At 43.7% G+C, this 12,817-nt stretch overlaps 1 protein-coding gene across 1 annotated transcript in view; it reads left to right on the top strand.

Moving 5' to 3' along the window:
* Window positions 1-12,817, top strand: part of LOC144807907 (uncharacterized) — a 319,307-nt gene that overhangs the window by 21,755 nt on the left and 284,735 nt on the right. The window contains exon 2 of the mRNA XM_078673503.1: window positions 5,534-5,604. Within this exon, the coding sequence (XP_078529629.1) occupies window positions 5,534-5,604 (71 nt within the window). The remainder of the gene's footprint in view (window positions 1-5,533; window positions 5,605-12,817) is intronic.

The following is a 12,817-nucleotide window of genomic DNA, read 5'->3' as shown; positions in this document are numbered from 1 at the left end:
GCCACGGCCGGCCCGGAGGATGCGGGGAAAACCGCCGCGGAGCCTAGAAAGACCCACCGCCATATTAGGATGGATGGTGGGTCGCCTTCCGACCGCGGCGGAAAAGCTTTAACATGGCTGGCGGTGTCTCTCAGACACCGCCAGCCATATTAGGATGGTGTAAAATGTATGCTTTACCGCGGCGGCTTTTCCGACGTGAAAAAGCATACGGACCTTCACTTCGTGGGCCCGTTGCGGGCCCCCTGGGTTAAGGGGGGGTGCACAGGCTGGTGTACCCCACTGCATTTGCGTGAACAAAGCAGCAGGCACTGCGCGGTGCCTGCCGCTTTGTGCACGCAAATGCGGGGCATGCATTTTTAACATTGCGACAGGTGCAGCTAGAATCTGCACCCACCGCAATGTTAAAGATATAGGATGCGACCGCCAACCTGGCGGTCACATCCTAATCTGCACGGAGGGAACACCGCAGCCCATGCGGACGTTCCCTCCTACTCTGGGGTCGCGGACGGATTCAAGTTTGTCCGCGATCCTAATCGACCCCTAAGTTTTTAGCCAAAGTGAGCAAACCCCAGAATTATGCGGTCTACTCTGGCTAGGTGTTCCTATTCCTCATCCATCAGTTAGATAACATGGTGTGGATCATCCGGTTTCATTACAGTAAACAAGGGATTAGTCATTGATCAGGTGCAATTTTCTACTCTACCTTGCTTTTCAACTTAATCTAGGATGTTCCTAACTTGTTTTTTTGCTATTTTTTTTATTTGGTATGGTATCTGGGGTTGAGGAGCTGATTTTAATGTGATCTCTTGATGAGGTGAATCATCATCCCAGGCAACATGAGTGCCGTATAGTGCTGCAGCTAGCGCTAATGCCCACACCTTGGCTTATGAATGATAGATTGATTCTGGAACAAGGTCGGAGAAAGCAGGTAAAATTACTATATCCCCCATTGGGCACTCCAGTACATATTCAGGTGGTCAATCCTTTTCAGCCAAAAGAATTTGGTAACCATATTTCAGGTTCTCCCAGAAGGGAGCCTTAATGATCCTGGGTATGTCCCCTCCAATTAGAGTGTAATTTCACATAATCGATGGGGACACTTGCCCTTATATCAGTTGATTCCACCATGATATGCTCATTCAGCGCTACTATCACTAGATAATCCATCAGGTTCCGGCGAGCAATTATGACATCTGCCGTGCTCTCCAGCATCGTCACTGGCCAGTCCACGTTCAGAAGCAGAGTAGTTTGTGCATGTCTTATTTTAATCCCAGCTACCTTCTTCTTTTTGAATTGAGGTTTGTTTCTCTAATTTTTAAGGATGTAGTCTAAAGTGCGATATGTTTCCCTTTTTGGTTTACACGCTCTTCCAATCTGTTCTCTGACCTTCCACCTCTCTCCAAACGTGTATTGGATGAATCGTGAAAGGAACAAGAGGAACAAGTATCACTATCCTGATACCTGTCAGGCTTTGTAATATTTTCAACGTTTCTTAAATTATATTTCTTGTCAGTGGTTTCCTGCTGAGGAGACCTATCTCGTGATTGAGCCTTTTTTTGTTTACTTTTTTGTTTATTATCCCATTTATTCTTGTAAGAATCAGGTGCTTGCTTAGAGTTAACCATTTCAGAATTACTCTTAAGCTGTGGTTAACCCAGTTCTATCCCTACCTAACGTTGTATAAGTTTCTTATTTGATTTTAGGCAATTCCCTCTCCTGCTGGGCAGGAGTGAACTGCCTAAGGTGTGAGTGTATTGCTAACCCTGCTGCCTCCCCTTTCATGTTACTCAATATATTGGTGGATACTGTGGCAAAATTGTCCATCAGTTTCATCTTTTAGTCCAGGGCAGGTGCTGCCCCCTACTCATTCATAAGCTGTTTGAATACATCAGGTAAGACAGCCAGTAAAGGGGTACCATGAGTTCTGGTATATATGGTAGCAAAGACTATGCCCCAAGTGGCACAATCTTCCCCTGTGGGAGCCATCCCCGTAGGCAAGTAAATTGTTAAAATTCTATATTTTTCCTGCGGGCCAGTAGGGAGGAAAAACGTTTTCTGTGCTATCCAGAACAGAATTTGCTCCTGATTAGTGGGAATCGATACGTTAGGGCATTCAGTGTTTGGGGGCTGATACCCGTGGTAGCCAATTGTGGTTGTGCAGCCTGAGCAGTTCACACAGGGTTAATTTTGAGAGTTCCTATTATGAACTGTGTAACATTTCTGTAAGTCTTTACTAGATCTTCATATAGTGTTGCTAACTCTGCTGCATCTAAATTAGCAATATTAAGATGCAGTGTATAAGCTGCTCAGACCGGTCAAGTCGCTCCTTCTTTACAAAGCGGACCGAGTCTTACATTTTCTACAGTATGGGGGAGGAGATCTTTAAGCTAAGTTATCCGTTCTTGGTATGTTAACAGAATTTCTATGTCCACATATGGAAATTATTTCTCTGGTGTTTTATCTTCGGTGTAAGAGTGAAACATTTTAGTGCGAGTATCCACAGCCGGGAATGTAACCCAAGAATAGAATACCTCTGTTCTGAATGTTTTGTGTTCCTCTACCACAATCCAGATCATATTGTAGTAGCTTCAAAGTAACTGCATTTCTGCAATTTTCTTTAATATTTAGAGTGTATACTTGTTTTTCAGTGCCCCCCTCACTTCTCCATTTACGGGCATTGTGTGAAGAGAAAAGAAAGTTTATTAAATTAATTTTTTGAGATCGGGTTAGTACAAAGTAGGAAAATGTTATCCTACAAGCTTGAATAACCTACAGCCAATGCAGAGGGTATACCTACTCAGCTGAGGTGGATTTCCCTTTGGAGGAGAGTAGGGGTCTCTGATAAAAGCACAACTGAATTGCTCAGATAGACTATTAAATAGGAACTCTACCAATGCTGGTGGTGCAATTTTGTGTAGTTTCCACAAATCTGTAGGCCCTGCACGCTTTTTTGACAACATAAACTTTGGGTGAGGTGTCCAGACTGATTCCAAACACCCCCGCAGGGCATGTTGGTCCGGAGACCAGCTAGCTCACATTGCCACCATAAGCCCCCCAAACTCAACCAGGGAGCAAATGGATTCTGGCAACCAATGAACATGGCAGCCCTGACCCCTCAGGGATCATGGAAACAGATCAGGATCTTTGGCTCAGTCACTCATGCTTACTTGTGCTCAGAGTGATATGCAGAATACACAGTGGGACGTTTTCAAAATAATTATTGAACCAACGTTATTCTTGTATAAAAGTCATGTGCTGCGATAATCATTAGACAGAAGCAGATGAAATTGATTACAAGCACTAAAAGAGTAAATAGTAGATACAGTTCTACCATGGTACTAAAACAGTATAGTGTATTTATGCAGACATATAAGCAAGGCAGTAATCAGGCATACTCCTAATATGCAAACACTACTTTGTGTGTACCTAGATTGTGTGTAGATGTGAATCCAAGAATCTCTCCAAGTGACGACCCAACGCCTTTACCTGGCGGGAGAGAATGTAGGAGCCACTTTTAGTCATGAACTGGACACCCCTCACAAGATGTCAGACCCCTGAGTGGTGTAGTCTCAGCATGCATGGGCCCTACGTGGCAGCTGAAGTGCCTTCTCTGCTAATCTTTTGGAGTGCTCAATATTTATAACAGAAAGCATCCTTGCAATGTACGTATAGATTTGCGATGTTATGGATATGTAGATAGCTCTGTCGCCCTGTGGATGAAGATAGAATGTCATTTATACATAGTGCATAAAAAGGCCTTGTAAATGGTATTCCAAATATATTCCATGATAATGTCATGTGAAGCTAGATGTGTAAACAAAGTAGTTTCAGAGAAACTGATCTAACATTGTCGCACATGCAAATATGTGCAAAAGGTCATAGCAGAAATGTTATTGTGCAAAATTAAGACAATGCAAGAAAAATGTGTAGCTCTGTTACTTGGGCCTAACCAGGGTACATAACACAGCAAGGCTGTAATCCATGAGGAAGGCCTAAGTCATGTCGCACATGCATGGTCATTGTTTGCCCATGACCAAAAATTGTTACAAGAATTCACCTGAGGCCTCAGGGTACAGGTCCATTACCATGAGAGGGAAAATTCAGTCACAACAGAGGGAGTAACCAAATGTTTGACACAACTTGTAGGAGAAGGAATGAAAAATGCAAAGCTAATTATACAAGGGATATGGAATGAGAAAGGACCTCCTAAATGTCAGAAATTACTACAGAGTGCGGCACTGATGGTGGTGAGACATAATGTGAACAGATTGTGAGATGCCAAATCACCCCCATGCTACACAAGTGGAAACAAGACATGGGTTGGTGTCTGGGAACTGAGAAAGTTGAATATTAGGAATATTAGGCCAAGGGATGCGCTTTGAAGAAAAGATATGGGGACCTTGAAAACTCTGCAAGAGCTATTAGCTAAATCATATGCACATGGAAGAAGTGTGAACTAGAGCATGAAGTACTGAGCCTCCATAGGTAATGGGCAAGTGGACTCTAAGGACAGATAAAATATTTTTATTTGCAATAATGTACGGGGCTATACCATTGATATTCTACAAACTTCTATTGCACACTCTTTTGAATAGAAACAATAAAAATACTTTTGAAAAAAAGTCATGCCGTCTTCATGTCTCTTCCTGTCTTGCCTTCTTCTTGCATGTTCTATTTCTTTTTCCACCTTCCCGAAACCTGCTCCATGGTAAGATATAGGGCCCGATGTGGGTGGCTCATTACCGGTCGGTAAACCCGAAATTCGGTAAATTTAAGAGTGCTTATGTGCTTTAAGTATTCGTTATTTACCACCAACTACATGTTGGTGGTAAATATCGAAAACCTTTAAAAAAGCAATTTTGTGCTTTTTTAACAGTGCCATGTGGCAGGCATACATGCACGATTCAGTGGTGCAACAGGGTGTCAATGTGACACCCTGCCACCCTTGAATGTGTTGCCCCTATTACCGATTCAGTATTTACTGAATCGGTAATAGTGAATGGCTTCCCATTGAGGCCCATATGAATGAATGGGAATTACTGAATCGGTAAATACCGATTTGGTAATACCGAATATTACGGAATCGGTAATCTTTACTGAATTTTTAGCCACATACCATTTACCGATTCTGAAATACCGATTCGGTAAAATTCGGTATTTTAGAATCGGTAAATAGTAATTACCTACATATGCCCTCAATGTTCCGGTGGATAATTTTGAAGGCAGTACTGCAGTAAATGTTACCTCTCCAAAGCTACCTAAACACTGTTCCTCCATCAATCACCAATATTCTTGATTCCGTTTTCAAATCAAGAGAAAGGTACACATTTCCTAACACTGCAGTATTATGACAAGAGTTCTGGAGAGCTTAATTACCAAGATTTATTTAATAATGTTCTATTCTACTGTCCACCACTACCTTTGGGCTTTTACGCAATGCTTGCTGGGAAACCTGCAAAGGTCTCTATACTTTAGACCTGCAGCTTGATCTTTTTAATTTTAAGTCATCTAAGTCTGTCTTTCTGATTTCCAGGAGGATCTCTCTTCGTCGAAGATCTATCCAAGATGGCAGTCGAGGAGAAGCTGAAAGCATCCCACAGAGAGGTAAAGCAACACCAACCTGGTACCCAAACCCACTGATGCTTTTATGCAAAGCTGTCTTACTGCAGACTCTGGGCCCGATTCACAGAACTAACTTAAGACAAATTCCTAAACTTACTACTTTTGGTATTCACAGAAGTTAGGATTTTGTCTTAAGACAGACTTAAGACAGACTTAAGACAGACTTAAGACAGAATCCTAACTTAAGTCTGTCTTAAGTCCGTCTTAAGTCTGTCTTAAGACAAAATCCTAACTTCTGTGAATACCAAAAGTAGTAAGTTTAGGATTTTGTCTTAAGTTAGTTCTGTGAATCGGGCCCTAGGTTCCTGTCAACAGAACTGTCATCCTGCCCGGCAAACATACTTACCCTGTGGTGACACACAGGACAATTTACTAATGCAAATTTGAATAATGCCGACCTTATTGAAGAGAAGGGATCACTTGAAAAGACAGCATGGCTGTTTTAATTTCCAAATACAAGCATGCAAGAATTCAAACAAACTATTTTTGTCAGCAGCTCTCAGTCCAGCCTGCCTTTTTCTAGCCTTCTAAGTGTGAGCCATATGTTTTATTTAATAAGGATGGCGTGCTGCATGGCACCGGGAATACAAGCTTAGGGAGTAAACCAGCTCTACCACAAGCTTGGGAAATAAACACATCACACAGAAATCGAAATCAGTGAAAGACACAGATTGCATAGCCACTGAGATCAAATAGTGTGTGTGCACGTTGCATGCCTGTCTTTTCATGTGTTACCCCATTAAAGCTAAAGCTCCTTGCTTTATCTTTGCATGTTCTCAATGCGTTTGATGGCTGCAGGTTATACACATTCTGTTCGAGTTTCAGAGAGCAGTGAGTGTGTTAAGATTAATATTTTGAATGAAATGAAGTAGTGGTCTGACCAATGCAATTCTAGATAGCTGGAGATTAGTATGAAGTTTTTTTAAATGAAAACCAGAGTCACATCAGTTCCTTTATTGTGCATAGGGAAGGTGCAATGTTGTAGTAGGTTGTTGACTGACTGCAAGGATCTGAGGACTGTGTGAGTAAACCATCAACAGAATTATTTTTTTGTTACCAACATTGCTTACTTGGAGCCAGTGGTTGCAGGAGGGGCCCACAAGCAGTAATTTTTCAGAACCGACAGAAAGCAAGGATGAAAAATAATCCATGAGATAAGGAGCCAAGGAGTGTCTGATGGCGGATGAAAGTGTCATGAGGTGGAATCGACTACACAACCGGGTATTCATGACCCAGACTTTCGATCATGCCGGCTGTGGGCTTCGGAGCAAAACTTTGGGCCCAGCACCTATTCTGTTACGCATTAAGCTCTTGTTGCCAGGTAGGTGATAACGCATGCTCAGCCTGAAACTTTGTCTGTTCTGTTCAGAAGAAGAAAAAGCTTGTACTAATCAGTTTGGATTTATGGAACTCTTTCTGGATAGAGACAATTCACCCACTAGTTTTCATTCCTCTATTGAATGAATGAATGAATGAATGAATGAATGAATGAAAGAATGAATGAATGAATGAATACGCTCTTCTATAGCGCATGGCTACCCTAAGGCATCCCAGCGCTGTAAGACCTGAAAACAAGATGAAGTCATTCAGTGAAACAGGAATGTCTTCAGTAGCTTCCTGAAGGCCGATGATTAGTTTCAAGCCTGATGTTGTCGGGGAGAAGGTTCCAGAACTTAGCTGCTTGGAGGGAAATCTTGCGGCCGCCCATGCGTGCCCGCTTTACCCTCGGTACTACCAGCAAATTACGCTGGTTGGATCTCAAAGATCTAAGAGATTGATGTCGACGGAACAGGGGGCAAAGAATGGTCGGACCGATATTGGCAATGGACTTATGAGCCATGCACATGGTTTTAAACAAGATCCTTTCCTGTATCGGCAACCAGTGAAGGGATCGAAGTGCGGCCTTCACCGAGCTGCGTCTGGGTACATTCAAAAGTAGCCGGGCTGCACAGTTCTGCACCGATTGCAATATTTGAATGGAACCTGCAGGGGCCCCAAGATAGACAGCATTTGCGTAGTCCAGCCGAGAAAGAATCAACGACTGGACCAGCACGCGTCTGGCCTCAAAGGGAAGAAGAGTCAAGACCTTCCTGAGGACCCTAAGCAGGCCGTAGCAGGTCGCAGCAACTTTTTTGGCCTGAACTTGAAATCCCAAGGTGGAATCAAGCCAAACCCCCAGGCTCTTTATTTGGTTCTTTGGAGTGGGAGGGGGGCCCAGATGGATTGGCCACCACGGATCGAGGTTAATGGGGGCTTTATAGCCCACCAGCATGATGTCAGTTTTGGACCCATTTAGCTTGAGGAATGAGGCGGTCATCCATTCTAAGACCTTGATGAGACAAGGGGTCAGATTGTTAATCCCCTGGTCTGTGGCGTCATCCCTCGCCAGGGAGACAACCAAATGCGTATCATCGGCGTAGGTGACAAGCTGAATTCCCCAGGGAAGAACCACCTCAGCAAGTGGTCTCATGTATATGTTAAACAAGGTAAGGCTAAGTGAGGATCCCTGGGGAACGCCGAGGTGCAGTGGAAGTTGTTCAGATGACACCTCATCCTCAAAAACTGAGAAAAATCTCTCAGACAGAAAGGACTGGAGCCATTTGAGGGCCATTCCAGAAACTCCCATCCGGCGCAGGCGGTGTAACGGGAGGGGGTGATTTACTGTATCGAAGGCTGCGCTGAGGTCCAACAGGACCACCGCAGCGCAGCCTCCGGCATCCACAATGCTCCTGGTCGCTTGCGCCACCACCACCACCACCAAAACAGTTTCCGTCCCCTGCTTCGCTCTGAATCCCGTCTGGGTAGGGTGGAGGGCTCCCGTGGACTGTACAAATGAGGATAGTACCTGGTTAACATGTTTTTCGGCTATTTTACAAAGCCCAGGCAACAACGAAATGGGCCTATAGTTGGCTAAGTCTTCAGGGTTCAGGGTGTTTTTTTTTAAAAGGGCCTTGACTCTTGCCAACTTCCAGGTAGGAGGTACCACCCCCGCCACCAGGGAGGAGTTTATGGCGTGCATTATAGCGGGACAGACAGTCCCCGCCACCTGTTTAAGAGCCGATGGTGGAGCAGCATCCAGAGGGGAACCCGATTTCAAGTTGCCAAGAAGTCTTTCTACTGTGGCAAGATCGAGTAACGGGAAGGAGTCGAGAGATCCATGGAAGTCTGGGGCAACCACAGAGTCAGTATCATCACTCTCAGTCAGGGCTGGGGCCTGGATACCTGGCAAAAAGCCAAAGTGGATATTAGTCACTTTAGAAGCAGAGAAGGAGGCAAGGTCATCACATCGTTTCTGGGGATCAGGGACTGCACTAATGAGACAGGGGGGGTAACCAAAGATTGAAATATTTTAAATATTTCTCTGGGCCTGTTGGCTGCGTCCAAGATTTTTTCCTGAAAGTACACAGCTTGAGCAGGTTTTTAATTGGTTCTTATATGTTCTAAACGCTAATCTGTATTCGTTTTTACTGACGGCTGAGAAATCTTTCCTCCATTTCCTTTCAGCCCATTTATAGCATTGTTTGAGACCCTTTAATTCCCCAGAGTACCACTGCTTTTTATTTGGGCCTGTCCGATGACACACTTCTTTCTTGGGCAGGGTGGAATCTAAGGTAGTATCCAACCACTTATTAAAGGCCGCGTTGGCGATGACAGGATTGTCGTGAGGGACCAGGGGAGACCTCTTCAGGGCGGCATCCCATTCCTCCGAGGATAATTTTTACCATGTCCGATTCAACTTCTTGGATAGACTAACTATATGATTTTGGTCGAGTGGGGTCCAGACAAATGAAAGCAGGGCATGATCAGACCAAGGAATGAAGATGGACTGATCGCAGCTGATGTTACCAAGGTTAGTAAAAAAATGGTCAATTAAATGCCCTGCTCGGTGCGTGGATCCAGACACAATTTGTTTCAATTGGACTACCCCTAGGGTGTCCAATAGATCTTGCGATGAAGAGGCCTCTGAGTTATCAAGATGAATGTTGAGATCACCTAAGATGGAGAAATTGGATGTACTACTAATAGGAAGGGTGATCTTGTCCAGGAGATTGTTACAGAAGCTATTATGTGCTCCCGGTGGCGTGTAGACTAGAATACCCGAGAAAGTAGAAGTGGGGGAAAAGGATATAGATTACCCTAGGCTCTCACACTCCGAGAGTGGGCCCTCAGAGGTTCGTCAAACAAATGAGTTTTTATAGATGATAGCCACTCCTCCTCCTCGGCCCGTTTGGCGATCATGCCTACAGATTAAATAACTAGGTGGTAAAGCCCTAACTATATCTGGATCAGATGCATCAGTTAACCAGGTCTCAGTCAAAAAAGGACATCTGGATCTCGCTCCTCCAGAAGCAGGCGGATTTCCACTGCGTGCCTCGGAGGGACCACAGTTTATCAAGGCGAATGAGTATAATTTAGTTTTGCAGTTCACTAGCCCTCTAGGATTGCAATGTGGGCAAAAAATCCTTACCTCCTCTAAAGTGGTGTGGCTGGAACAGAGGACGGTCGGACTGCCTCTCAGTGACCGCAGCTGATCGCCACTGTAAAATGATTTCACCGCTAAAGGAGGTCCCATTTTTTCACGTCCCTGCCACGTCCTAGCCCAACCTGGCACGGACGGGCACAGACGAGCTTTCCTTAGGCGCTCCTTTGGCGCGAAAGGGCACGTCCGCACCGCGTACGCTGCGCGTAGGAAGGGCCGTCTTAATTCATGCGCTTAGCGCGTCGTGTCAAACGATTCCTCCCCAAACACTAGAGCGGCAACCTGCTCCTCCCCGAAATGGCCGCGGAAAGTAATCGGCCCCTCCGAGCCCCGCAGTAGATTCAGCTCCTAATCGGCTGAAGTGAGAAACGATCAGGTCCCTAATGTGGCGCAAATGAAGGTGAGCCTACTCGCTCAAAAGTGAAGGGGGTACGCAAAAGGTGTGAGAAAATAACAAATTTATTAAAAACAGTGCAGTAGCAATAAGACGCTATTTAAAAAGTTCGTACAACTAGATCTAGCTCCCGGCTTCCGCCTCAGGAGCAAAGCAAGTGTCCCTAGGTCTTACCCGACCGATCTGACCCACTCAATTTATGCGCTTAGCGCGTTCTGTCAAGCGATTCCTGCTCCTCCCCAAAATGGCAGCTGAAAGTAATCGGCCCCTCCGAGCCCCGCAATAGATTCAGCTCCTAATCGGCTGAAGTGATAAACGATCAGGTCCCTAATGTGGCGCAAATGAAGGTGAGCCTACTCGCTCAAAAGTGAAGGGGGTACGCACAAGGTGTGGGAAAATAACAATTTTATTAACAACAGTGCAGTAGCAATAAGACGCTATTTAAAAAGTTCGTACAACTAGATCTAGCTCCCGGCTTCCGCCTCAGGAGCAAAGCAAGTGTCCCTAGGTCTTGAGGTGGAGAGGATATATCTTATTCGTAAAAATAAGTAGTATGAAGGATTAGGGTGACCACGTTTCTGTGAGTGCAATGGCATCACTGTCAATCTTGGATGACAGTAGTTATAGAAGTTGCATTAGAGGATGCACTCCTACAGTTCTGGAGGACAGCTTTTGACGTCATGTGTAGAAAATTGGTCACGGGACTGATAGGAGGTAATTGTTCAGCATCTGCCTAAGATGGGTGGTCTGTAATTTTGTTCAAGAAGTCTGACTCTGGTGGTAGTGGTAGTTATAAGTTGTGGAATGGGATATGGGGTCAGAGTATCAGAACACCACTCTGGTGTTGGTGGTTATAGGATGTGCAATTGGATCATTCATATGTGTGGCATGAAGGAAAGCTCCTAAGTATTGGTGTTTGTGTGTGTGCGTGTGGGTTTGTGTTACTATCCTTGTGGGGACTTGAGTATGATAACACACTCACACTGTGGGAACTTGATTGCACTGTGGGGACCTGAACCCAAGTCTGCACAAGGTAATGTCTTCCAAATGATTGGAAATGACTTCAAAAACATCTGTGCCAATTTTTACAACTTTTTAAAAAATTGCCTTGTGGGGACCTGCGTTTCACCAAGTATGTTTATGTTCTTCGCTCGCTTTGCCCCTGTAGACAGGAGGTGGTACTGCAACCTTAAACACACTTAGCATATTAAACACACTTCAGTAATTGGATCCTATCTAGCAACACAGAGGATAGTGATTTTAAAGATCCATACCTATCAGAAAACAGAAAACCTTAATACAATGACCTTTTTAATTGAATGCAACCTTTTTTCCAAAGTTATAAACCACACCAATAGAAGCATGTGGGTCATATTTCATTATTTCTTAATTATAATTAATTTTATTCAGATAGTTTCATTAACATGTATTTGCTGCGCAAAAATGTTTCTTTATCTAAGCTGCCATTTATTTCATTCTGTGATATGAAATGAGAAGCTGTCTAAAATGTGATGAAAGCATATTTTCATTTGTAGTTGTAAAAGAATTACAAAGCTGAAAGCGTTTTTTCTTTTGTTTTGTGACAGTATAGTTTGCAAAAGTGCAATTTCAGGAACACATAAAACGATCTTTCTAACCCCATTAAAGTTTCATAGGAATAACCAAGAATTAATTCCAATTGGGTTCCTGTACATGCAGTTAAAATCGGCAAAAACACCACCCTCTTGGTGCATTCTCAGGAATGATGTACATCTGAATATTAGGTACTACTTAAAAAAATTCACAAACATTGTATGTTATCATTTTTCAAAGCAAATTATTAACATATCACTCTAAATATATGTGTTATTCGGTAGACGTTATGAAAGCTTCATTAAGAGTATATATATTTTTCAGGTACGATTCATATTTAAATGTTATTATCACACAACTCTCCATGTTAACAATGTTTTATTTTCTCATAACTCTTAAATACGTTGATGTGTAGTTCTTATGTTATATCTTTTATTTACTTTACATTTTCGTAGCATCATGTGGAAGGATGTATGTCACTACAACACATGCTTTCACAACGCATGCCATTACAACGCAGGTTTTGCAACGCAAGTCGTTACAACGACTTACGTCGGGAGGTGCTGGATAGTGAATAGTTTAATTTACTATTCCAACTCCAGTCCCCGTGGATAGTAGGGAAGGTGTTGGATAGTAAATGAAACTATTCCCTATCCTAGAGCGCCCCCCAGCGCAATTCGTTGTAATAACCTGCATTGTAAAAGTTGCGTCGTAATGGTAGTGCGTTGTAAAAGTTGCGTTGTAAAGGA

This window comes from Lissotriton helveticus, chromosome 1_2 (assembly GCF_964261635.1).
Source record: "Lissotriton helveticus chromosome 1_2, aLisHel1.1, whole genome shotgun sequence".
In the NCBI taxonomy this organism is placed as follows: Eukaryota; Metazoa; Chordata; class Amphibia; order Caudata; family Salamandridae; genus Lissotriton; species Lissotriton helveticus.
This window is presented reverse-complemented; position numbering and strand designations above follow the sequence as displayed.